General features: G+C 40.5%; 1 protein-coding gene across 3 annotated transcripts in view; it reads right to left on the reverse strand.

Moving 5' to 3' along the window:
- Nucleotides 1–26737, reverse strand: part of MYOM1 (myomesin 1) — a 216921-nt gene extending 190184 nt beyond the window's left edge. For 2 of the 3 annotated variants that reach the window (XM_033933965.1, XM_033933964.1), the window contains exons 1-2: nt 26587–26737; nt 3183–3446 (exon numbers count right to left, since the gene is read on the reverse strand). In XM_033933965.1, coding sequence (XP_033789856.1) covers nt 3183–3420 — 238 coding nt within the window. In that variant the 5' untranslated portion in view covers nt 3421–3446; nt 26587–26737. The remainder of the gene's footprint in view (nt 1–3182; nt 3447–26586) is intronic. The other variant, XM_033933966.1, reaches the window with a different exon arrangement.
- Between the last annotated feature and the right edge of the window lie 1235 nt (nt 26738–27972).

Here is a 27972-nt window from a genome sequence, read left to right on the forward strand (position 1 = left end):
TGACTCATTTGATACAGTATATGTGTGTCCAAATTTGCAAATCTATTGGAAGGATGTGGGTAAAGGATAACAGTTATTTTGAGAATATATATTAATTTGCTGCTGAAAGTCATTATTTGGAAGACCTTAATTCTTTCAGCTGCCATTAAAGATCTCAATATGTATACTTTGGAGGAAAGGTGGGTGAGGGGAGATATGAAAAAGATGTTAAAATACCTATGTGGCGTAAATGCGCATAAAGCAAGTCTTTTTCAATTGAGAGGAAGCTTTAGAATGAGAGAGTATAGATTGAATGTGGAAGGGGATAGATCCAGAAGTATCCTCAGAAAATCATTTTTTCACTGAAAGGGTAGAGAATGCTTGGAACAGCCCACTAGTGGAGGTGGTGGAGACAAAGAGTGTATATGAATTCAAGAAAGCTTGTTGGATCTCTACGCGAGAGAAGGGGATTGTGGGTGACATGGTTGGGCAGGCTAGATAAGCCATACAGTCTTTATCTGCCTTCATTTTTATATGTTTCTATGTTTCCATTATAAAATCTACAAAGTACCTTTTGTTTTTGTAATTACGATGACACTAACCCCCTCTTTTATGAAACTGCGATAGCAGGTTCTAGCGTGGGGAGCTGTGCTGAATAGCCTCCACTGCTCCCGATGCTCATAGGAACTCAATTAGCATTGGGAGCAGCGCGGCTCCCCACGCTAAAAACTGCTATCGCAATTTTGTAAAAGGAGGCCTAAAAGTTATTGAAATCACTGGAAGGATAATGATGATGTACATGTTATTGTATGGTGGCAATGGATCTGTTTATTTAGAAGGTATGAAAACATGTTAGAGGAAGGGCTTACTCAGCTCTCATGAAAAAGCAAGTGGGAGTTGTTGGATGATTGTTATATGATGATTGAGCCTTGAGAGGCTTTATGGTTTTTCTTATTGTAAATTGTAAATTGTTATTGATATTATTTTGTAAATTTTATTCAGTTGATTTTTTAATTTGTTTTTGAATTAATTAATACAAAAATATACAAACAAAAAAAACAATTTTAAAATGCAGTAATACATATCTACTATTAAAATCACTGATATTATGAAGAGTTGTATAAGACACTTTCTTGTGCAAAAGAATAGGTACATCCCCTTTTCCTTTCAAGTTTATTTAAAATTTGATTTTTTTTTTTTTCCAATTCTTTTTTATTGGTAGAGAAAGACCAGCAACAAACAGTACAAAAGTATATCGATTTTAACGCTTATCAGCATTTCTAAGTGTTGTACATTGGGATATAGTTAAATACATATGACAAACTCATGTAGACCTAAATTAACTTACAAAAAGAAACAAGAGGGAAGGGGGAAGAACTACAATATTTATAGTAGACAATTAAAGATTGAATAAAAGAGTGGGGAAACGTAAATTAGTAAAACAGTTTTTAAAATGTATTGTAAAAAAGAGATTTTTTTCATATTTTTATTTTATTTTGAGAAGAATTATCTCTCTTACCCATTCTGTCTGTAATTTGAGGTATTCTGCATCAATTAAATGCATTTTGGACCTGGTTCTCTAAAGGATGCTAATTTCAGTGGCCGCCTAATACGTGACTGCCGATTGCATGACAATCACTCAGTGTCCTTTAGAGAATTGTGTCTTTTTTTTTGTAACAGATGCCTTAAATATAGGCCAGCATTTTACAGGCCTATATTTAGGGTGTCTGTCTAGTGCCTACAGAGACACATAGGGATGATTATGGATGCCCAAGGCTACTTCTGGTAGAAACCACACCCATGCCAGCATTGGGCATCCCGTAAGGGTCCCTATGTGTCTCTGTAGGAGGAAGACAGATGCCTATAATATAGGTATTGTTTGCCACTTTGATTTTTTTAAACGTTCATCCCGATTGGCTGGTGAGATGGTGGTAGGACGCCTACTGCTGCCTAAAATCAGGACACCATTTGTAGAATCAGCCACTTCATGCAAACATGCTATAATAATTTAAAATATTTTACAAGAGATGTTCCAAGAAACTATTTTCAAGTCATTGTTAGCCATATGTCCAGTAATCTCAAGGCCCAGCAACCATAAAGCACAGTTACTTACCATAACAGGTGTTATCTGGAGACAGCAGGCAGATATTCTCACAAATGGGTGATGTCAACTACGGAGCCTGGTACGGACAGTATGAAAAGTGAACTGTCACTTTATTTTTTAAGTGCTCATGACTATCTGCACCGCGCATAATGTACCAAACCTGGAAGTCTACTCCAGGCAAATTGTGCAGCTGAGAGTTAGTAGTGAAGGAACAGGGCACAAATAAGAATGATTGTCCAGTTGAATAGAGTGGAAAAAAAGCCGCCATTCTGTAGGTAAGCCAATATAACAACTTCAACATGGGGTTAAAATGGTCATAGTGATTCTGAAGGAAGATAAGTCATGCAGCTGCATTTTGAATAGATCACAGTGGTCAAAAATGGTTCCATGGGAGACCTGTGAGGACACCCACAGAGGTAAGTGTTTTGATAGCATGCTCAGAAAGATAGATTTTAGCAATGTTGAAAATGAAGGAGTGATAGTTTTAACAGTTTTGGATGTGCAAGGAAAGTAAAAAAGCATCATCAAAGATCACCACCAAGATTAGAACCTGAGAGAATCAAAACGATGACATTGTCATCTACAGTGACAGAAATAAGGGAAGATGAGAAGTCTGTATGGGGGAGGAGGTGTTCAGCCTGTGATATGGAAGATTTAAGATGATGGTGGGACATCTAGGCATAGATAACAAATAAGCAGTCTGATATTTGGGGCTAGATTCTCTTGGTAAAATTTCTTGTGTATAGAGGTAGATCTGAAAGCCATCAGCATAAAAATGGTAATGAAAGCCATGAGAGGAAATCAGAGAACTGAAAGAATAAGCATAGAGATAAATGCAAAGCGCACCTACAAGATCAAGCCTTGAGATATGCTGACTGATAGAATAGCTTACCAGAGGAAATGCTGAAAGCATGAGGGAAGAGAGAAGAAGAAAACCAAGCTAGAGAAGAATCCTGAAATACAACTGAGCCCAATGTGTAAAGGAGAAGATGGTGACCAACAGTATTAACAGTGTCAAGTCACATACATTCAGCACACTCCTCCAGCTCACATGCCTGAGGGTCCTTCTCTCATCCATTCTCTCTCTGCTTCTGCTCACCTGCCCCCACAGTTGTCATGCGCCCTATCTCTCCCTTTTTTGTTCTTTCTTGAAGGCTGCTGTCGGCAGCAAAGCTGCTCATGTCGTGGTGGTAATCCCGGAGGCTGCTGTGAGTGGCAGACCGGCCCCTCTTCAGGTTGAGTTCTTGATGGTACTGGTTCAGGGTGGACTGCAGCTCACTGCTGCGGTATGCAAAATTATGGTGCTTATGGCGATTCTCATAGAAAAGTAAAGACATTCTGAGCACTTCGTAACTCTGTGGGTCTACAAGGAAAAAAAAAGGATGTCTGAAAAAAGTTGTTTTTTTAACTTACCTGATCCAAATCTGTAAAAGCATCATTTTTTGTAAATAAACATAGTGATGGTAAAATTTCAGGATTAAACCAAACAATATTTTGGTTGAGCAAATTGTTATGCCAGCTACCTTAACAATTCAGTGTGGATTACAGTAGACAAGAAATTGGACCAGATTAACCAAGAATTACATTAAAAAGACCATAAATATTGATAGGGTATCTACAGAATCCCAATTAATCTGAATTACTCAAAGCGATATCTGATAAGCCTAATTTGCAAAAGAAAAATGCTTTAACAGTTTCCTAAATCTTAGATGATTACAAGATCTTATTACAAGAAGCAGTGCATTCCAGACATAAGCCATAAAATAAGGAATGAATAGTGAAAATTTCCTGATTGATTTTAATTTGTTTGTCGTCAGGAACCATAATAGGAACTGATTGCAAGTTTCATATCTTGCATTAGAAGATATGTCATAACAGCTTGCAGGAGCTTCCCCAGCTAATAATTTAAAAGCAGTAATACAGAGTTTAAACTGTGACCTATGTTTCTCATACAACTGGACCTAACCACAGCATTTGACCTGGTAGACCATAACATACTACTGCAAATTTTGGACACAATAGGTATCTCAGACAAAGTACTCTCATGGTTTGAGGGTTTCCTAAAATCCAGAACATACAGAGTTAAATTGGATAAAGAAAAATCTAAACCTATATACTGCCTCCCTCGGGACATACATGGAAAAACTAGGCATAACCTCCTACAGTTATGCAGACGACATCACCATCCTCATACCTTTTGATCAACCAAAGACCACCATAACAGACACTCTACACCGAACTCTGGAAACAGTAGCGAACTGGATGGAAGACCACAAACTGAAACTCAACCCAGACAAAACAAAATTCATCCTCCTCGAAAATAACAAAACCCCAACTATTACCAACATAGAAATCAGCTCGATCAATTACCCCATTCAAAACACCCTAAAACTACCAGGCGTGACAATAGACAGAAGTAGCACCATGCAATCGCAAATAAACATAACAATACAGAAATATTTTGCCATTATGAGGAACCTAAGACAAATACGCAAATTCTTCGAAAGTGCACAATTCCAGCTCATAGTTCAATCCCTTATCCTGGGTATACTGGATTATTGCAACATCCTCTATCTCCCCTGCCCTGCAACAATGATCAAACAACTGCAAACAGTTCAAAATACAGCACTAAGACTCGTCTACTCCCTACAGAAACACGACCACATTACTGAAGCATTCATGATCTCACACTGGCTCCCAATCCAGGAAAGAATACTATTCAAATTTTACTACACGCTATTTAAAACCATAAACGGAGACAGCCCAACCTACCTGAACAACCAGCTCATCCATAATACCTCAACCAGACATAGAAAAACTCACACCCCATTCACACACCCACCAATCAAAGAAGTTAAACGAAAAAAACTTTACGACGGCCTCCTAGCCACCCAAGCAGTGAAAATGGATAACCAAATCTCCAATCAGCTGATAACAACCACAGACTACAGGTTATTCAGAAAAGAAATAAATTCCGTACTCTTCAAGAAATCCCTGATTAAGTCTTAATATCATGATTACCTCATTCCTCCTATTTTTTTCTTAACTCCCTGAAAATACCTGCCCTATTCTCTACCTTTACTAGTCATGACCACTGATCTCTTCTTGTGTAGGGATAGAGGTCTGATAAGTTCTGATCCAGGGCAGCAGAACACAGGCAAGGTCACACACAAGCAGTTCTGAGCCAGGCCAGATCAGCACACTGATATAGGCTCTGTGTACGGATCTAGGCCCTGTGTGTGGATCTGGGCCCCGAGTAAGGCTCTGAGCCCCTGTGAAAGAATTATGAGCCCCTGTGAAAGAATTATGAATTATTCCCATTTCCTCTCCCTTCTTGCCATGCAGCCATTCTAAGTAAAGGAAAATGCTAGCATCTTGTCACAGGACCCTTGTCACATATTAACCTGACACAGGTTTACCCTTATCCCTTATATGGGCAACAATCAGACTTTGCCTACATGCAGGCCCTGAGCTTAAGGCTAATCAAGAGAGATTAAGAAGCATGCATTATAACCTTTGGACTGTCACATGCTTATCTTATTTGAGCTGTCCTTATTTGGGAAGGACATCAGCTGACAGGCATTGCACAGGCTTTGCATATGTGCAAAGACTCAGGCTCTGTCCACGTGTTAATCAGGCCCTTGTCTAAGTGCTGAGTTGGAGGATGATCACGAGGTAAAAGCACGAGGTATAGGGAGGGTGATCGCGATGTATAAGCATGTATCTTTCTTTGTATCCACCAGTGTAAAAGCATGTACCTTTGTACTCACCAATCATGAGATGCGTAAATGAGGGAGTTACTATGATGTCATTAGCTTAGAAGCATAATAAAAAGGGACTCGGAGCTAGCCCCTGGCAGCGCCTCCTTCTTGACTCTAAGACTGAGTGTGTGTGTGCTTCCTGTGTGAAATTCCTACATTATTGTAACAGACCAACCATAAATCTTTTGTAATCCTCCTTGAACCTAAGGTAATGGCGGAATAGAAATCTCTAATGTAATGTAACTTCAGTGGGTAACCAATGTAATTCAGAATAGAAACTTTTGATTGATTTGTGCCCATGTAATCCCAAAATCAGCCTAATTACTGTATGCAACAGCTGAATTAGTATTGCACTCAAATGGGCACTTGAGGTTTAAAAAAATATTTTTTGTATTGAAAAAGAAATATGGAGGGCAATTTTTGAAAAGAACATCTAAGTCCAATTTGGACATTTCCTGCATGACGTCCAAAGTCGGAAACACCAAATTGTCCATTTTGAAAAGCTGAACCGCTAGATGTCAAATCACCTAGTTGGACGTCTTGGCTGACAGGATGTCCAACCCTTAGGACACCTAACTTTATACCCCATTTTCAACCCCAGAAATGTACAAGTTAAAAACATCCAAATCAAGACCATTTGGAAGTGGAAGTGGTCATCATTATGATGGACTGACCACACAGACATGCCAACAGAGCAGTGAGACACCTTAAATAGCACTGTTTTGAACTTCACATAAAGGGTGCCAGATGTACATCTTATCATAACATCCTTATAATTTATGGTGAGCCCCGTAATAGTCTATCACCCCACTAGCTCTTATGGCTACAGGTGGCACCTATATGGCAGTATAGTAGGATTTTGGTAGTCTCACACTTTCCACCATAAATGTAGTGGGTAGAGTGGCTTATGAGTCTGGCTCCTCCTCTCTATGGTTCACTAGCCTACTCATCAGGTTACTTAAGACACCTATTTGATGCTCTACTGGGCTTTCTCATACCAAGTGCTGCTGTTCTAGAGACAGGTATGTACTGTTTCATTCAGATCTTTGTGGGGTAAGAGGGACTTAGTGACCACTGGAGGAGTGTGAGGGTCATTACTTAATCCCTCAATGGTCATCTGTTAAGTTTGGGTACTTTTTTGGCACTTAAATGCTTCTAAACTAAAACTTGGATTTGTTGACCGGGTCATCACCAAAAAAGGAGCGCGATTCGGTTAACAATAATTAAAATATATATATATATATATAAAGGAAGAGAAAAACAGTGAGGGAACATAAGTCAAAGAAAAACTAATAGGAATGATTTTCAAAATGATTTTCAAACAGGACTGTTTTTAAAGTTTTTTGACATGATTGGAAGGAGCCTGGACCCCATAGAGTAAGTGGCAAACCATTCCATAATTCCATTAATTTAAAAATAAAAGATTGGCTAAATTTCTGAACAGCTTTAATTCCTTTAAATGAGGAAAAGAGAAGTTTGAATCTTTGGGTACTTCTGGTGAGCATTCCAAGATAAGGGAACAAGAGGAACAAAAACCCAAACAGGTCTAAGCCCAAAACGTCTACATTCTATCTAGGATGTCCAGAGAAAGTTTCGATCATCACAAGACATCCCAGTCTAACCTGCCCAAAGTCTGCCCATAATACATTTCCAAACATGCCCCCTGGAACTCTGGAAGCACAGTGGGCAAAATGCCTTGCAAGATGTCCAGATAGTTAGCTTTGAAAATCAGCACTTGGATGTCCTGGCAATTAGGACTTCCAAGAGCCGATTTATGATGCATTTGTGGATGTCTTTATTTTTGATTGTGAGCCTCATAGTACTGTATACAATAAAGACTGCAGATGTTTAACTCTTACACTTAGCTGTCACACATTGCAAATGAGATCATTTGATCTCTCCACTGAGGGATGGTAGGAGATGTAGAAATTTTCCAACTTAATTGTACGGTACGGTTGATTTTTGGTCTGAAAAAATGGGAGCATATTAGTCCCTATTACCAAAAATTACATTGGTTGCTAATGGAGGCAAGAGTCCTGTTCAAATTTGCCTGTATTTGTTTTAAATCAATATTTGGTATGTCTTCAATCTACCTGGTTTCCCATTTTCTCCTGGATTGTTCCAAGTCCACATGTAGAGTTCATTTATTTGCATATCCAACAGTAAAAGCCTGCCGATTTAAAAGATTTCTTGATAGAACTCTTGCCTTTCAGGCAGGTAAAATGAATGATTGGCTTGGTAAAATTATCCCATGTGTTTCATCTTACCACCCCTTCAGAAAATTAGTAAAGACGCAGTTATTTGATAGATTTGTAACCTAAGTTTCTATTGGTCTAGCTCAGTGGTCTCAAACTCAAACCCCTTTGCAGGGCCACATTTTGAATTTGTAGGTACATGGAGGGCCGCAAAAAAAATAGTTAATGTCTTATTAAAGAATTAATAATTTTGCATGATGTAAAACTCTTTATAGTTTATAAATCTTTCCTTTTGACTAAGTATTAATAATAATTTTGTCATTTATAGTTAAAGAGACATATGAGTAAGAAACTTTTATTTTACTTTTGTGATTACGATAAACATACCGAGGGCCTCAAAATAGTACCTGGGGGGGGCCGCATGTGGCCCCTGGGCCTCGAATTTGAGACCACTGGTCTAGCTTATTCGCCTATTATGTACTTTTTATGATTTGTATATGTTGCTGATTGTTCAGTTTCTCTTGCTGTAAACCGCCTTGAACTATTGTGGTATGGCGGTATATAAGAATAAAGTTTATTTATTTATCTCATAGTCATCAAGAAGGTCTTATGTAAAAAAAACCCAACTTAATCATTTTGGAATGCACTTGGGTGAGAGTCCAGGTCAAATAGAAAATCAGCAGATGTTTTCAAGGTTATCTTTAAATTTATCCACATGAAGTATATAAAGCCTTTCAGAAGAACTGTGTATCTGGATAATATATATGACTTAAGTCTGCTCTTTGTACCTGCATATAATTAATACAGCACTGCATACATCTGGTAGCGCAATAGAAATGATTAGTAGCAGTAGTGCCATGCATTTAAGACATCCATCAACAGCGATTATACTAGCCTTAAATGTTCTATGAGGGGAAAAGTATGCTCTGAGGCAGATTTTATATTGCTTTGCTTGTAAATGTTGGACATAATTTTGTAAATGTGTGTATCGATCAGCTGCAGGGAGTCCAATTGGAGCTTTTGGAAAGAAAATGGTTTGCAAATCCACAGCTTGAAACAAGTACGTAAGGCCTTTAATAACCCATACCCCAAAAGTTTTCTGTATCAGGCCTGTTGGAAAAGCAGGATTCCCATAAATAGGCAATGAAGGAGTAGTCGTTGACCTGTACAGTACTCTCATACATAGAATGTTCCAAATTATTCAGGCATAACAAATAAATAAATGTTGTTTAACAAGTGGAAGGAGTGACACACTTCGGATCATTCGACACGTAACTAAAATGAAGTGGGAAACCTAGGCAAGTCTCAATTGGCATGAATGAAAAATAACTACTGTATAACCTAAAACCACTCAACCCAGTGGTATAAATAACTTAATCACAAAAATACTGTATAATACCACTTGTTCAAAACAGTACACATCAGTGTTGCAAGCCCTAAAAACTTTAAGGCTTTTTATGGGGCCTCAGAATCGGAGCCTACGCATAGCTGTTAGATCACAGACTGAAATGATCCGCATAGTTATTCCACCCTGCTCCAATCATTGGCTCACTTGTATTTGCTTTTTTAGTTATATTTTTATAAACCTTATTATTTTAACCCTTCACCAATACTGTAAATAAATTAATTCTTCAAAGACAGTAAAGTGCACTGTCTTTGAAGAATTAATTTATTTACAGTATTGGTGAAGGGTTAAAATAATAAGGTTTATAAAAATATAACAAAAAAAGCAAATATAACTAAAAAAGCAAATACGAGTGAGCCAATGATTGGAGCAGGAGTGGAATAACTACGTGGATCATTTCAGTCTGTGATCTAACAGCTATGCGTGGGCTCCGATTCTGAGGCCCCATAAAAAGCCTTAAAGTTTTTAGGGCTTGCAACACTGATGTGTACTGTTTTGAACAAGTGGTATTATACAGTATTTTTGTGAAAAATAACTACTGTCATGAAACCAATCACTTAAACACCAGAGGCCAAATTATAGGAGTATAAATTGAGAAAATACCCAGACCCCTCCTGAGGTTTCAAATGAAATAAGTTTTTCAGTGGGATATGAGCTTTCTAGCCTTGATAGAACTACTTCAGAAGCAATGTATTAATTATTTTCTTGTCCCTCCACATTAAAAGGAAAGGCAACATTTGAAATACATACAACTATTTTGGAATTATAATTCTTTTATAAAGTTATATATGACCATTAGAGATAAGGGAAAAGAACACCATTTGGCTAATTTGTCCTGATATTTGTTGCAATAAGGGTTTTATATATTAAGAGCATATAACCTGGAAAGATTCTTAGAAATAACAAAACCTAAATATTTAATGGATTCTTAAGTTCAAAGCAGTAGGAAAATTCCTTGCCACTGGGGCTGTATCTCATCATGTTTTGGTAGAGCAACAGATTTTTGCAAATTATTTTCAGTCTAGAATGTAACTCAAAATTTTTTAAATGATCTAAAGTTAGAGAATGCAGAAGCATGTAATTTGCAAAAGCCAAATCTTTGTAACAGCATTATTAAAGGAGACCCCCTTCTGTGATCTGGTCTACCCCAAGATGGCATAATAAAGGTTAAAAAACAAAAATGAGTAAGAATAGTAATGAAAACAAGGGACATCCTTGCTTGGTACTCCTAGCAATAGGAAACTAAGGCAACTGAACTCCATTCGCCAAAATACTAGCCTTAGGATTTGTATATAAAGAGGATATTTTACTAAGGTGCACTAAAGGATTTACTGCATGCTAATGAATTGCTATGTGTGAAATGCCATGCAGCTTATAGGTATACTTTCAGTAAAAAGACCACAAAGTGAATACCACCTACAGGAAACCAGGTCCAAGGCCATATAGCTTCAAAAGAGGAAAAACAGTAGGACCACGTCAAAGAGTCAAACGCTTTTTCTGGGTCTAAACTCACTAGTAGGGTAAGAGAACCTGCCTGTTGACACTGCAGAATGTTCTAAAGCAATCTGCATACAATCAGCACACTTTTATGTTCTTCTGTTCAGACTCTCTGCCCTTATCCACACCCATTTGATCATTTAAAATTGGAGCAGGAATGAATTTATTCATACAATTCGCTAAAATAGCAGTGAGACACCTTAAAGGGCACTGTTTTGAACTTCACATAAAGGGTACCAGATGTACATCTTACCATAACCCCCTTATAATTTATGGTGAGCCCCTCAAAACTAGTTATGTGTTCAAATTGAGAAATTACACTGGGCAGTAAGACTCGGATCCTTGTCAGACTTTAGTAAAACTGCTTTATGGAAAGGTATCCTGCATTGTAACTATGGAGTCTTGTGAAGTTGTAATTACCTTAATAGCATCCTGCTCCTCTAATCAGATTCCTACTCACCTGCTTGGCGCTATCTCACCTGCTGCCATCCCTTCTATCTGTCATATCCTCAACCTATCGCTCTCTACTGCAACTGTCCCTGAAGCCTTCAAACATGCTGTTGTCACACCATAGAAACATAGATATAGATGGCAGATAAGGGCCACGGCCCATCTAGTCTGCCCACCTTAATGACCCTCCCCTACCTTTCTCTGTGAAGAGATCCCACATGACAAAACCCATTTTGTCTTAAAATCAGGCACGCTGCTGGCCTCGATCACCTGAAGTGGAAGACTATTCCAGCGATCAACCACTCTCTCGGTGAAAAAGTACTTCCTGGTGTCACCGTGCAGCTTCCCTCCCCTGATTTTCCACGGATGCCCTCTTGTAGCCGTGGGACCTTTGAAAAAGAAGATATCTTCTTCCACCTCGATACGGCCCGTGAGATATTTGAATGTCTCGATCATGTCTCCCCTCTCTCTGCGTTCCTCAAGTGAGTATAGCCACAACTTATCCAGCCGTTCCTCGTACGGGAGGTCCTTGAGTCCTGAGACCATCCGGGTGGCCATTCGCTGGACCGACTCCAGTCTCAGCACATCTTTGCGGTAATGAGACCTCCAGAATTGTACACAGTATTCCAGATGGTGGTCTCACCATGGATCTATACAATGGCATAATGACTTCAGGCTTACGGCTGACGAAACCCCTACGTATACACCCTATGATTTGTCTAGCCTTAGATGAAGCCTGCTCCACTTGATTGGCAGTCTTCATGTTTTCACTGATGATCACCCCTAAGTCCCGTTCTGTTACAGTCCTTGCTAGGATCTTGCCATTAAGGGTGTAACTTTTGCATGGATTTTGGCTGCCAAGGTGCATGACTTTACATTTTTTGGCATTGAAACCTAGTTGCCAGATCCTAGACCAGCGCTCCAGTAGGAGTAGGTCATGCGTCATATTGTCGGACATTGAGTTTTTGACCGTTGCACTCCTGTCTACTACATTGCATAGTTTGGTGTCATCTGCGAATAACGTTATTTTACCTCGAAGCCCTTCAGCCAAGTCTCTTATAAAGATGTTGAACAGGATCGGGCCCAAGACTGAGCCCTGCGGCACTCCACTGATCACCTCCATCGTTTCAGAGGGGGTGCCATTCACCACCACCCGCTGAAGCCTACCTCCAAACCAGTTCTCAACCCATTTTGTCAATGTGTCACCCAATCCTATAGAACTCATTTTGCTCAACAACCTGCAGTGTGGTACGCTATCGAAAGCTTTGCTGAAGTCTAAGTATATGATGTCCAGGGGCTCCCCAACATCCAGCTTCCTCGTCACCCAGTCAAAGAAGCTGATCAGGTTGGATTGGCAGGATCTCCCCATAGTAAATCCATGTTGACGGGGATCCCGTAGATTCTCCTCATTCAGGATCGTATCCAATTGACGTTTGATTAGAGTTTCCATCAGCTTGCTCACTATTGATGTGAGACTCACCGGTCTATAGTTTGCAGCCTCCATCCTGCAACCTTTTTTGTGGAGTGGAATGACATTAGCCGTTTTCCAGTCCAACAGGACTATACCCGTACTAAGGGAGAGATTGAAAAGCGCGGATAGTGGTTCTGCCAAGACGTCACTTAACTCCCTGAGCACCCTGGGGTGTAGATTGTCTGGCCCCATCGCTTTGTTAACCTTGAGTTTAGACAGCTCACAGTAGACACTGCTTGGCGTAAACTCAAAATTACTAAACGGGTCTACTGAGCCATCCTTGCATGTAGCTGAGGGCCGGATCCCGGTGCCTCGCGGGTGAAGACCGAACAGAAGTATTCGTTTAAAAGTTTAGCCTTTTCCGAGTCTGATTCTACATTGTTCACATCTGGTTTCCTAAGGCGTACTATCCCTCCTGTGTTTCTGTTTCTGTCACTAATATATCTGAAGAAGGATTTATCGCCCTTCTTGATGTTCTTCGCTAACGTCTCCTCGTTTCGGAATTTGGCCTCTCTAACTGCTGTTTTGACGGCTCTTGCCTTGGCCAGGTAGTCTTCTCTCGAGTCCTGATTCTCTGATTGTTTGTAAGAAATGAACGCTCTTTTCTTCTCTTTTATGAGGCCCGAGATCTCCGCAGAGAACCACTGTGGCTTATTGTTCCTTCGCTGTTTACTTACTGATTTTATATAGCGGTTGGTTGCCTCCTGTATGGTATCTTTAAGAGCTGACCACATTTCTTCTACGTTATCTGTTACTGCTTGGTTTTGTAGTGCATGATGGATGAATTCCCCCATGCCCTCGAAGTTGGTGTCCTTGAAGCTGTGGACCCTTCCTCAAAAAACCCTCATTGGACCCCATGAGCCCCTCCAACTATCTCCCCATCTCCCTCCTTCCCTTCTGATCCAAGATACTTGAACGTGCTGTTCACTGCCATTGCCTGGACTTCCTCTCCTCCCAAGCTATTCTGGATCCGCTTCAGTCAGGCTTTTGCCCATTGCACGCCACATAAACTGCCTCCCTGTTCCCCCCATTCTCTGTCTCTATGGACAGCACTCTCATCCTCCCTGTTTTGTCTGCTCACAATCTTGGGGCCATTTTTGACTCCTCTCTCTCCTTCATTGCCCAGATACAACACATCACAAAAACCTGCTGCGTCTTCCTCTATAGTATTACCAAAATCTGACCCTTTCTCTCTGAGCATACTACTAAAACCCTTGGCCACGCCCTCATCACCTCGTGCATAGATGACTGCAACTCGCTACTCTCCGGCCTTCTGCATAGACATCTCGCTCCCCTCCAATCCATCCAGAATTCAGCTACACAACTCATATGCCAAGAGAGCTGCTATACTCACGTTACCCCTCTTCTAAAGTCACTTCACTGGCTTCCCATCCATTTCCGAAAACAATTAAAACACCTCTTATTGACTTACAAATGCACTCAATTGTCTGCTTCTCACTATCTCTCTTCACTTATCTCCACCTAAGTTTCCCCCCCCCCCCGATCTCTGCTCAGCTGATAAGTTCCTCCTGTCTGTGCCCTTCTCTTCCTCCACCAACTCCAGACTCTGTCCCTTTTACCTTGCTGCACCATATGCTTGGAACAAGCTGCCCGAATCCCTACAGCGGGCTCCGTCTCTGGCAGTGTTCAAAGCCCAGTTAAAAGCCCATCTCTTCGACACTGACTTCAACTCCTAACCCCGTCTCACCTTGGGTTCCTGCATCTTTAACCCTATATGTCATGTCTGTCTAAGCTAGATGGGAAGCTCTTCTGAGCAGGGACCATCTATTAAATGTCAAAATGTACAGCGCTGCATACGCCTTTCAGCGCTATATAAGTAATAAATAGTAGTAGTAGTATAGCTTTTATTGGATAAGAAAGTTGTTTCATTTGTGCTGTATCCAGCTTTGAGAGAGAGATGTTAAGTACATAATACAGAACCTTGGCAGAATCTGTAGTGACACCTGATATGTATAGTTGTTGAGAAAACTGCTGGAATATATCTACCATCTCAGTAGTGTAATTTATAGATGTACCTTTCTTGTTTTTTTCCTCATCATTATAAATCTGTTGCCCGTATGTTGTTTGGTGAGTTGAGCTAGGAGACTGCCTGATTTATTACCATATCTAAAGTGTTTATGTTTCCCAAAAAAATAGAAATCTCTACATTCATACCGTAAAGAATTTAGGACTCCTGTAGAAAATGCACCGAAGTCCACAGGAAATGAATGGGCTTCAACGCATTTGCTGCAGGGGAATCACTAGCACAGCTTTGTAAAAGGAGCCCTTAATGTTACTTGTATAGCTATCAAGGTGTTATTAGTTTGCATAGGATTGCATAGCTTTCACTTATCCACTTTCAAAGGTGCCTCTAAGCGAATAATGTGTATGTTAGACTAACCCCCCCTTTTTTTTAGCAAAAGCACAGAAGAGGTTTTTAGCTCCGGCCAGTGTGCTGAATGCTCTGCTCCGACAGTCATATAGTTCCCATGAGCAGCACAGAGCATTCATCGTGCCGGCTGGCGCTATAAACCTATTTCGTGTTTTTGTAAAAAAAAAAAAAAAAAAGGGGGGGGATGTAAGTTTTCTATGATCCATTTAAGCAATAATATCTCCCCATAGTACAGCCTTAGCCACTTCCCAAAAAAATATAGGATCATCAATGTGAGAATTTTTTTAATTTAACATAAGAGTCACATTTTTATCCAAGATATTTATGGAAGGTCCCATTACCATACACACAAACAGGAGATTATACCTCCTCAGGGTAGAACACAGAGAAGCAAAAGAGGCGACCTTGGTGCTCAATCTTTTTATTCATTCAAGACCCAACACGTACGTGTTTTGGCTGTATGGCCTGCCTCACGGGTCTTATAGTGAAACAATCTAAATGTAAATAAACAAATGGTGGTTTGAAAGGATGACCTTTAAAAGCTACTCAGCTGTACATGAGAGCAATGCCGTATCTCCACCACCACGCTACTATCGGCGGTGGGGCAGGGAGGAAGCAGTAGTGGTTTCAGCGGGGGGGACAGGCAGGGAGAGATCCCAGAAGCAGAGAAATTCCTTTTCTAATCCAGCACATATGAATATGAAATCATTGCCCTAATTGCACTATCACTAGTTCTTTGGCATTTGAACCATTAAGACTTAATTTCGGGTTCCTTGAAACAGAATCTCGAAACACCTTTAAAAGATAAGTGGGATTTTCTTCCCTTCCTTCATTTGTGCCATCGAAAACAATTTCTACTTTTTAAATAGCACATATTAGCATTTACTTCAAAAATTCCTTACACAGTGATGGGGCGGCTATAGAAGCTTTGGCTTTTGGCTGAATTACACATTTCTGAGTGTATGTGACAAAAAATATATAAAAGACTTTTATATATAATTCACCTAATAATTCCTCTTTCTAGGAGTTTTATACAGTATTGACACTTCATATCATTTTGACCTCCTAGCTCTTATGAGATTTAAGAAAACAGTTTCCTTGCTTTATTTATCTATTGACAGTAGTAATTTCTGACCATTTAAATTGCTTTGAATATTGGACCCCCCCCAAGTTCCTTGTATTGCTGTACATATGCAGTGTCTGACTTCTTGAGGTTTCTGGTTCAGTTTTTTTGCCTTCATATCTCTATACTGATCTGTAGTCCCTTGTTTCATATGCACTGAGGTCTGTCTATGTTTTATGCTTGTGACAAAGGTTTGATATTTTGCTAGCAAGCAGTTTTAGTCTAGTGATATGTAGCAGTCCTATTTGTTCTGTTTTCTCATTAGGTGGAATTTTGGTGTTTTAGATCCCAGTGTAATATTTATAGTTTTACCTTTAGACAGAGTAAGGGATGGAGTAGTAGAGTAGTAGCCTGTTAGTGCAACCCTCGGCAAGCCACTTACGGTAGCTCTCCCCTGCCCCAGGTACAAAATAAATACCTTCATACAGTATGTAAGCCACTTTGACTGTAACCACAGAAAGGCAGTATATCACATTCAATTCCCTTTTCTATAAGGTTGTTGTTCTTTGAGTCCTTGGAATTAGTGATGTTATGATATGAAAAGGTTCTGAGTGTATTTCTGAACAAGTTTGTACATAGACCCAGATTCTGTAACTGGCACCATTATCAGCCGCCGATCACATGTCAATCATGCACTGATGCTGGTTAGAGAATTGCGCCTCCAGCAAAGACGGGTGTTAGAAATGTAGGCTAGGGTTTTCAAGGCTTACATTTCTGGTGCCTTTCATTAATCACGCTTATAGTGGCATTAGGCACTGATAGGTGCCTCCAGAGGTGCGATTCTGGTACATTATATTTAGGAGACGATAGGTGCTTTAAATTTTATGTTAATTGCTATTTCAAATGGCATTTGCTAATTAACAGGTGCTGGTAAGTCACCTACTGGCGCCTTAGTTTAGGCCTGTTTAGATCATTTCCCTCACAGTGTTTTACAATGGAAGGACTGTATATTGACCTTACTGAAGTGACAAAAAACATTAATATAAGGGATGATTAACAAGACTAAGAATGTTATAATGCCCCTGTATCGCTCCATCGTGCAACCTCATCTGGAGTATTGCATTCGATTCTGGTCTCCTTATCTCAAAAAAGATATAGCGGCACTAGAAAAGGTTCAAAGAAGAGCGACCAAGATAATAAAGGGGATGGAACTCCTCTTGTATAAGGGAAGACTAAAAAGGTTAGGGCTCTTCAGCTTGGAAAAGAGATAGCTGAGGGGAGATATGATTGAAATCTACAAAATCCTGAGTGGAGAAGAAAAGGTACAAATAGATCGATTTTTCACTCCGTCAAAAATTACAAAGACTAGGGGATACTCAATGAAATTATAGGGAAATATTTTTTAAAACCAATAGGAGGAAATATTTTTTCACTCAGTGAATAGTTAAGCTCTGGAACACATTGCCAGAGGTTGTGGTAAGAGCACATAGAGTAGCTGGTTTTAAGAAAGGTTTGGACAATTTCCTGGAGGAAAAGTCCATGGTCTATTATTGAGAAATACATGGGGGAAGCCACTGCTTGCCCTGGATCAGTAGCATGGAATGTTACTACTCCTTGGGTTTTGGCTAGGTACTAGGGACCTGGATTGGCCACCATGAGAACAGGCTACTGGGCTTGATGGACCATTGGTCTGACCTAGTAAGGCTATTCTTAAATTCTTATGTTAATTTGGGTCATAACGTCAGACACAATTTTAAAACATTTTGCAGGATCTGATATGTACTGAGGTGGTTGCTTTTTCAGCTGATCAAGATTAAATTATGAGACACTGTTTACTGAGGGAATTTTAAACACAGTTGAATTGTTTCAACAGATATGTATGTGGTTTAGTGTTGGTAAGTGCATGAAATAATTGAGTTTAAAATATGTAAAGTGTCATTCATGATGCAGAAATCAATTTTTAGATGCATGTGAAGACATTACTTGACAATAAAATTAGCCAGAAGACCTTCCTTTGGCCTCTGTCCCTCCTCCACCACTGTGCCAAATTTATACCCTGAATGTAACTTGAGAAAAATTCACTTATTAGTCTTCAATCTCACTCATTGGAGTGGCAAATCTGACTTTTCAGGATAGGCCATCTTTGGTGTTTCTGTAGATGAGGATAGAGTAAAGGCCTTGAAAGTTTTTTGAGGAGTGGTTTGATCATTACAAGTTTGGCAGTGGTGAGTGATCAATTGTGGATGTGATATAGAAAGGGGATGACCATAGAGGATATTGAACTGAGGAACAGGGTGTGGATGAGGTCAGAGGAATAAGTAATGAGTTTGGGAGAGAAGGGCGGTTTCCTCCTCCTTTAGACAGAAAATAAAGGAGGGATGGGAGGCAGAGGGATTTTCTTTATTTACTTAGGATATTTTCTCTATGATAATGCTGTTACTTATTTTAGTATTTTAACATTATTGTTATAAATAATTTTCTGTAAAATGTCTCATTATGGTGTTTAATCATATATGTGATACTGTATAATGGAAGTACTGCCTCAGTAAATCAGGCCTTAAATGTGATCATCCAGCTCTGCAATGCATTTGAAAAGAGCACAGAAATAAAAGCAGTCAATGGTCCCCGTTTCTGTCTGTGGCCAATCCAGGTCACAAGCATCTGGCAAGATACCAAAAGCAGCAAGATTCCATGCTGCTTATTCTAGGGGTAAGCAGTGGATTTCTCTGCATTCCCTTCAGGAACTTGTCCGAAGCTTTTCTAATACTAGCTACAATAACTGCTTTGATTATGGCAACAAATTCTAGAGCTCAACTATGCAGAGAACTCTATTTTCAATTATTTGGTTTTTTAACATATTCCTTAGTAATTTCTTGGAGTGTCTCCTAGTCTGTACTTTTTTTTTTTAAAGAATAAACAACAAATTCACATTTACCACTCATTATTTTATAGATCTCTATTATATCTCCTTTCAGCCATCTCGTCTCCAAGTTTAAGAACTGCAACATCTTTAGCCTTTCCTCATCTTTTCCATCCCCTTAAACATTTTGGTCACCGTTCTCTGTACTTTTTCTAATTCCACTAGAGCTTTTTTGAGAAGTGGTGACCAGAATTGAAGTGGAAATGTCCTAAACAGACTGGTGAACTCCAATGTTTTGCAAAAATTTCCTTTTATTCATCCAAAAGTAACTCAATGACTCGACATGTAAATGTTTTGGCCAAGGTGGCCTGCCTCAGTAGTCTTAAAAATCTCATGGTTGATATAAATAAATAGGTCCACAAAAGAACATATATTCAAATCATGGCTGCAGAACGGAATCGATTTGACTTTAGCATGCAGTTCAGAGATTCTAAAAATGTGGTATCTTCTATTTAGCTATCCATAATTCTACAGCCATGATTTGAATATATGTTCTTTTGTGGACCTATTTATTTATATCAACCACGAGATTTTTAAGACTCTTGAGGCAGCCACCTTGGCCGAAACATGTACATGCTGAGTCATTGAGTTACTTTTGGATGAATAAAAGGAAATTTTTGCAAAACATTGGAGTTCACCAGTCTGTTTAGGACATTTCCACTTCTTGCCTTGTGATCTTGAGTTTGTGGATTTGACTCTCCTGTTTTATATTAGACCAAAATTGAAGACAATCCCCAAGGAAAAAGGTTTGGAGAAACAGAGCTAGAAATCTTTATGGTGTTGCATTAATCAGGATGATGTTTGGATTGCTGTCTTTTTGAAAAGATCAGCAGCTATGTTAAACATCATGATAGTATATAACATGATTTTACCATGTGCTGCTGGTGCCACCGACAGGTTTTTCTAAGAAATGAAGATCACACTTAGCTGTCATGGAAGTACTGATGATACCTCTCTGGTTTTATTCCTGTTTTAACAACTGATTTCTAATCAGTTATCTTTGCAACTTTAGAAACATAACCAGGTATTATTCCAATGCTGTCACAGTCACTGGTTTTCCTTGATAGTTAGACATTTGGGGGGACACAAACCACTGGAGATTAAAAGGGGCATTTTCAATAGGACGTACAAGTCTAAAGTTGAATGTTTTAGGCAGGACATCTAGAAACCCAGGAGACAAAATGTCCATTTTCAAAGTTGCTAGACGTCTATACCTTTTATTTTTGAAAATGACCTAGGTATAAGTTTTGGTCCTTAAGGCCATTTTCAAAAATAAAAACAACCATGTGAAAAATGCACAAAAAGCAAATTTTGTAGACGTACCCAACTACCTTGTCTGATCGAGGCAGAGAAATCCCCTTCAGCTAAGCTGGCAAGAATCCCCAAAACCAGCTCAGCTGATGGCGATTCCTCTGCCGCAATCAGCTGATGGCAATCCCTCCATGTGCTGGTTTTTTCCACCATCTCTGGGTGGTGGGAGGGGGGTCAGTAACCACTGGGGAGTAAGAGGGAATCATGTCTTAATCCCTCCAATGGTCATCTGGCCAGTTTGGGTAGCTTTGGGGCACTTAGACGCAACTAAAACGGATTTAACTGCTGGCGTCTAAGTTCCCTCTAGGAAAGCTTTGATTATCACTGCAGTACATCCAGGTTTAAGCCCACCTGATTCCTGCCCATAATACACCATACAACACATCTTTTTGAGTTCTGGATGCACAGCAACTTAGAAGTACTGCTGCACCATCCAGAAAGTTGGTTTTGATTATTGGCAAGTGGACGTCCCTGCTATTAGGATGTCCAAGTGCCGACTTAGGATGCTTTAAAGTTTTGATTATGCCTCTCTAAGGAGGTAACTCTCCATCCTTCCAGTGGTGTGCTGCCCAGTTACAATGGTTTACTAACACTTAAAATGTGTTTGGTAATAGGTATAACTCCAGCAGTCGATATTTAAGAATCATTTAGTCCCACTCAAAAGAAGGCCAGACCATTTGAACACACTTGAGCTTGAAATATTCATATACCAGCTTTGTAAAATGGAGACTTAGATGTTTATACAAGATAAACCTTTAATTCAATGGTCTCACAATGAAGAACATATGACGTTTCCAGCATGTACAAAACACGGCAATCAGACTTCTAAAGAACCTCCATCCCCGTGACCCAGTCTCTTAGGCTCTATCATCAGCTTACTGGCTGCCCATAGCAAAACGCTGTATCTTCAAGGGCCTGATGCTAGCGTTCAAATCCTTGCATGACATGGTGCCAGGCTATGTGATGGCCAATGGCCAAGCTTCCTCCATACGTGCCGAACAGGTCCCTCCACTCCTAAGATGAAATATTTATTTTATTTATTTATTTAGATTTTTATCCCGTCCTCCCAGTAGCTCAGAACAGTTTACAAGTAAACATTCACAATGGAGTGAATTGGACATACACCTCAAAACACCCCCTGCTTGTGCCCTTCAACTGCAAACCGCTAAACAATGTTTCTACTCTCACTTCATACCGACCCATTTCTACTCTCACTTCATACTGACCCACTGGAATTGACTACTTCCACAGTAGAGAATGACACGGTGGCTGTTACCCGCAGGTAGCTGCAGGTAACCCATCAAAACGGGGAGAGAAAAATAGTGGTCGCCGCGGGGACGGGGACAAGGCCATTCACCGCCCCATGGAGCGGCGAATGATCTTGTCTCTGCAGTGAAGTAAGGGAATGCGAGCAATCACTGATCGTGCGGTCCAGCAGCCCCCTCTCACCCGATTGCTATTTCAGGTTGCATCAGAGGAGAAGATTCAACTCAAGCAGCCATGTTCGACTTGTGTAAAGCGTGCCGCTGGGAGAGAAGAAAAATGAAATTCACCACATAAGGTGAGGGGGGGAGGGAGGGAGCTTCAAGGCAAAGAAATAAAACCAAACCTACCGAATCATACTTACTACCTTCTCCTTGCTTCCCACCCAGGCTGGCCCTGCACTGACGCGCCTCCAGGGTGGGTTCGGTTCCACCGCTGGCCCGCCTTCACTTTGCTATCTAATTGCAAAAGCCACACTACAGGTTTGGAAGAAGACATTCTGATTGTTTTAGAGGGAAAAATGGTCCATTTACTCACAATTTTAGAAAAGCCCAACAGAGAATGCAGGAGGGAGGAGGCTGCTGGACTACGTGATCCATTACCACATGTGTTTCCTTACAGTAGGAAAGAGGGATTGAAAGGGAAAGAGATGCTGGGCCAAGGGAATGAAGTAAGAGGGAGACAAATATTGAACCCACAGCAGGAAAGAAAAAGGGGAGCACAGGCAGGTGAGCCAGATGCTGGAAGCAGGGGGAGAAAGAGGGAAAGGAGCTAGATGGGTTTGGAGAGGAGAGAGACATATTTGTGTGGATGAGGAAGAGAGGGGAAATATGGACATAGAAAGGTAATAGAAACAGATGGGAAATTATTTGCATGGGGGCATAGGGACAGAGACATAAAGGGGAGATACATGGGGATGGTATATGGACACAGTGGGGGCAATGCCAGACACAGGAGGAAGTATACAGATACCGAGGGGAGATATTAGAAATGGGGAAAATAGGAACACAGAAGGGAGATGGTTTATGCAGATGGGATCAGATGGTTTGCGGGGACAAGGCGGGGATGTGGACCGAGCTCAAGGGGACAGGGACAAATTTTTTCCCCGTGTCATTCTCTATCCCACAGAAAAGATTCCTTGAAGAACTCTTCAACTTTAGGAAAGCAATAAAACATACCTGTTCACCTAATTCCTATGACCGATAGATGACAAAGAAATGTGTATTGATGCAAGATCCTTGGTATGTGTTACGTTAGGACAAAAACTTGTATTGTAAAATCTCGTACTGTAACTGTAACAAATTTAACCTGTAAACTGAATATTACAGATATTGGCATTAGATCCCTAGTATGTGTAGCATCAGGATAAAATCTTGTGCCATGAAAAAAAAAATGCTTGTACTGTAACTATAGCATATTGTAACCTGTCCTGAGCTCTTTGTGGAGGACGGAATAGAAAACAAATTAAATAAATAATTTGCCAGCTTTGCACCTATCAAATGCAAATATGAGCCTATATCTCAAAAAGGATATGGACAGATTTGAGGCCATGCATAAAAATCGGTCACCAAAATAGTTCAGTCTGCACCATGAGATTTAAAGACTTAAGAACCAGATTCTACAAAAGCTACCAAAAGTTAGGTGGCGGTAGCTGACCTACCACCACCAAACTTAATTAGTTTAATTGGGCTTAAGTGGCGCAATAATTGGTTGCATCATTAAAACCCAATTAAACCCTCATTAGAATAAAAATAACCGTTGTTACGTAGCCTCCGGGACCAGCGCCTAGGTCCCTGGTGGTTAGCAGCGCATAGTGATGACGAAGTCCAGAAGTGGGCATGTTTAGGGGCAGTGCCGGACTTTGGTGCCACTGGCTGTGATTCAGGAAGGACCCTGGGTGCCGGAAATGTAGATCTGTAAAACCCTGGCCTAAATTTCTGGTGCCTAGAGTCCTTAGGAGCCATGATTCCATAAGCAGCACCTGTTGGTGATTGACACATAGCAGGCGTCGCTTACAGGGAATACATGTATATACCCTAGAAGTGAGAAGTTATATGATAAAGATATGAAGGTACCTGAACAGTGTTAATAACGGATGCTAACCAAAATTCTATAAGTCTTAGAAGTCTTAGAATGTCTTAGAAGTCATACAATGAAATATTTATTCAAAGAAAAGGTGATCGGTAACACAGGACAACCTCCTTGTAGAGATGAAGTTCACAACAGTAACAGAATTCAAGAAAACATGAGATAAACACAAAGGGCCCAATAATGAGGCAGCAGGAGGCAGCCTGGCTACCTCCTGTGGTCTGCTGTATTCAGCCACCAGCATTGAATATTCTGGTCAAAATTCACCACCGCAGACTTAACTGGCCAAGCCGATAGTCAAAAGCTGGCCAGCTAAGGCCTAGCGGCCAAAGATAGACCTGTTTTTAGGTGGGTCTATCTAGTCGCTAGCCTTAGCTGGCCAGCTGATGAATATTGGCAGTGACTAGCTGTTACTGGCCAATCCAGCCAATGGGATATTCAGCAGAATATCGGTGGATAGCCAGCTAAACTGTTCTCAGCTGGCTAAGTATCGCTGAATATTGGGAGGAAAGAATCCTCAGACCAGGAAAGCTCTGTGGTGCTGCACCAAGCCTTGGCAGACTCAAGGAGCCGTGATTCATCTGCGCTGCTTTGACTTCAGTTGCTCACCTTTCCAACTGCAAGGTCAAGATGAATTGTAAATTCAAGTACCGTAGGTACTTCCCTGCCTTAGAAGGTTTATACCCTGAGGGTCTGATTTAAACTGGATTATTGCAACTCAGTTTATTATGGAGTTAGCAAAACTGATTTTAAAAGATTACAGTTGTTACAAAATACAGCTATTAGAGTGATATTTAATAAAAATTAAATTGAGCATGTCACACCTTTACTAAAAACATTGCATTGGCTGCCAGTGGAATCTAGGGTGAAGTTTAAGTGTGCTTGTATAGTCTATAAACTTATGTATGGTCAATTAGATCATCAGATTGTACCTTTGATATTCTATTTATCAGGACAAAGATGTAGATCTGCATCATTATATTTGTTAATATTTCCTTCAGTTAAGGAAGTCCAATCTAAGGGTCAGGTTGCGCGATCTCTCTCTTTTAAATTGACTTCCCTTTGGAATGGTTTACCACTATGAATCTCTTATTCAGCACTCCGTAAACAGTTAAAAACCTATTTGTTCAAAGTTCGATTTGATTAGTTGATCGGCTAGTCTAAATCTTATTGTAAACCGCATTGGGCTTCAATATAAATGGGGATGATGCGATATATAATAGGAACGATTAGATTAGATTACATAGGGCTTGCATTAAATAAGGTGTGTCATATCAGATTAGCGTGCATCGGTAACTCTAGCCACAACTTTGTACCCAAGCCAATGAAGGGTAAAATGATTTGCCCAAGGTCACAGGGAGAACCTGTAAAGAAGTGAGATTTGTACCTGAGCTTGTGTGGCTAGCAGTGCACTGCTCAAACCACTGGGCATAACTATCCCATTGCTTTTATTTCTGCATTTCTACAGTGCACCCTAATTCCATTTTTGCTTAATTTTCCTACTACACAGCAATTTGTGCCATAGCAGAGATCTCACTATTCATAGACAGTGATATAAATACATATGTAGGTGGAATTAAGGAAAAGTAAGCTGGTGCAAGGCTGATGTCATAGCTAGGAGCTCTCCTTTTCCAAAATGTGCAGTTCTTTTCTTTATGCAAAATATCTTATTAACAACGACTGAATTTCTCCAATGAAACCATGCTTTATCAATTCATGTCTACCCACCCAAAAAATACATAGAAATGTTGGCAGATATTGTACCTAGACCAACCCCCTCTTCTACGAAACTGCACTAGCAGTTTCTAGCTCAGGGAGCTGCGCTGAATGGCCCGCGCTGCTCCCGACGTTCATAGGAACTCAATGAGTGTCAGGAGCAGCGTGGGCCATTCAGCGCGGCTCTCTGCACTAAAAACCGCTAGCGCGGTTTTGTAGAAGAGGGGGCAAGTCTATCCAGAAAATGTACTATAATAGATAATACTCTCATTGGGGTATAGTTCCCCATCTCTTTTGGTGACTAGGGCCAAAAATGAAACCTAATCTAAAATCCTTCACAATAAAAATCCACTATCAGCATCAAGTTAAACTAAACTTCCTTCAGTGAGTTATGTATTCCTTCTCAACACATAAGGACCTTTTTACTAAAGCTTAGCGTGAACTAAATTCTAAAATACAATTTTACATCTATGGGCTTCTTAGCATTTAATGCATGCTAAACTTTAATAAAAGGGTCCCAGAAAAAGAAACAATTGTCTCCAAATTTTTTAAAAATTTTGCTTTTAGGGGTTCATAGAATTTCTAAATTTCCCATAAGCATTAAACACCTTGCAAACTGAAAATCTATTTCTTATATCTCCCATAGCTCTCATCTACCTCCTCTAATATATGAATACAACTCTTGAGCTGCTAATGAAAAGATCTGAGCTAAATCCTGAAAAATAAATGATGTTATTATGAGATTGCAGCTGCCATATGGCTGTTTCATGCTTGCATTTCTTTAGCTGTTTCATGCTTGCATTTCTCTCTGCTGTTACTGTACTCAACCGACATGCAAAGAAGACTGAAGAAAGCTACCGTAAAATCTGCCTACCCCTTGACCAAAGGCTGAGACAACTTGGAACTGAGCCTAAAACAAAGGGTAAATGTTGAGGAAAAAAAAGAGTTTTCTCTTGAAACTGAGCACTTACCAAAGTTGGATGAAATGGTCAAATCCTGGAATGGGTTGAGAAGTGAGCGGTACAGAGAAAAATCCAGCAAAGCTGAATCCAGCAAAGAGATAGGCAGGACCACTGTGATGGACTGAACTCCTGGGACCAGAGCAAAAATAATGCCTGCAGCCAGCGAAATGTCAGCACCTCAGTCCAGACCTTTTAAGGCCTTCACGGCTGTTAAATATAGCAGTGAGAAGGGGGGAGGGGGGGAATGAGAGACAGAGACAGCAGAGACTACTATCATTCTCTACCCACCCACTTCCACTGTGACAGGCTTCAAGCAATGGCCTCCATGCTCTTAAGGGAGCCTAAACAGTTTCAACCGTTCTCTGTAGATTAGATCAGAATTTGTCTGCAATTAGAAGCACTCACACAGGTTGTTCTAGTGGTTGAGAGGCACTGATAGGTAGAGGTTTTCTGGCTTGATCCTGAAACTAGATGTACTGCTCCTCGGCTGGCTGAATCTGGGAATGCTGCAGCATCAGCAGCAGGGTTATAGTCTCTGGGGTGAGAAGAAGAATTGGAGTTGCTGGTCAAGGGCAAATTAAGAGGCTGTAATTACAGAATTCTGGAATTAACTCTGTTACATGACTGCAGCCCTCTGCCTCCACTGTAGCCAGCTTCACCAACTGGAAAGTCGTTGGCAGAAGAGCAAACTCACCGATTATCTTTATTGCCACAAAGATATGGCTTTTCAGTATAAATTAGCTGTCACTCAAGCAAAGAAATCCTATTATTCTGCTATGATTTCCTGGGCCCCAACTTCTAGCAAACATTACAATATACTCTGCTCTCTGATCTCAGTACTATGGTTACCAGATTTTAATACGGACCTATAGCCTCGCCACCAGGCCTGCCCAGTTCTGCTCCATTATGTCCATGTCAAGCCCCATTTCGCCCCAGCCTAACTCCTGCCCCCCTCAACCTGTTCTCATCCTTGGGACCGCGTTGGGAGGGCATCTATGCATGAACGGATACACAGAAACATGATGGCAGATAAAGGCCAAATGGCCCATCTACAGTAACCATTATCTCTTTCTCTCTCAGAGAGATCCCACGTGCCTATCCCAGGTCCTTTTGAATTCAGACACAGTCTCTGTCTCCACCACCTCTTCCGGGAGACTGTTCCACGCATCTACCACCCTTTCTGTAAAAAAGTATTTCCTAAGAATACTCTGGAGCCTATCACCTCTTAATTTCATCCTATTCCCTCTCATCACAGAGTTGACATGCAGAGTTGACACGCAGCTCCTGATTGGTAAGGCTCGACTTTAGTACAGGAAGAGGCGGTCGGAGCATACAGCGAGTGATTTCCTTCACTCGCCGGCGCTCTGGCTACTCTCTCCTACGTCTCCCGCTGCC

This window comes from Geotrypetes seraphini, chromosome 2 (assembly GCF_902459505.1).
Source record: "Geotrypetes seraphini chromosome 2, aGeoSer1.1, whole genome shotgun sequence".
NCBI lineage: Eukaryota > Metazoa > Chordata > Amphibia > Gymnophiona > Dermophiidae > Geotrypetes > Geotrypetes seraphini.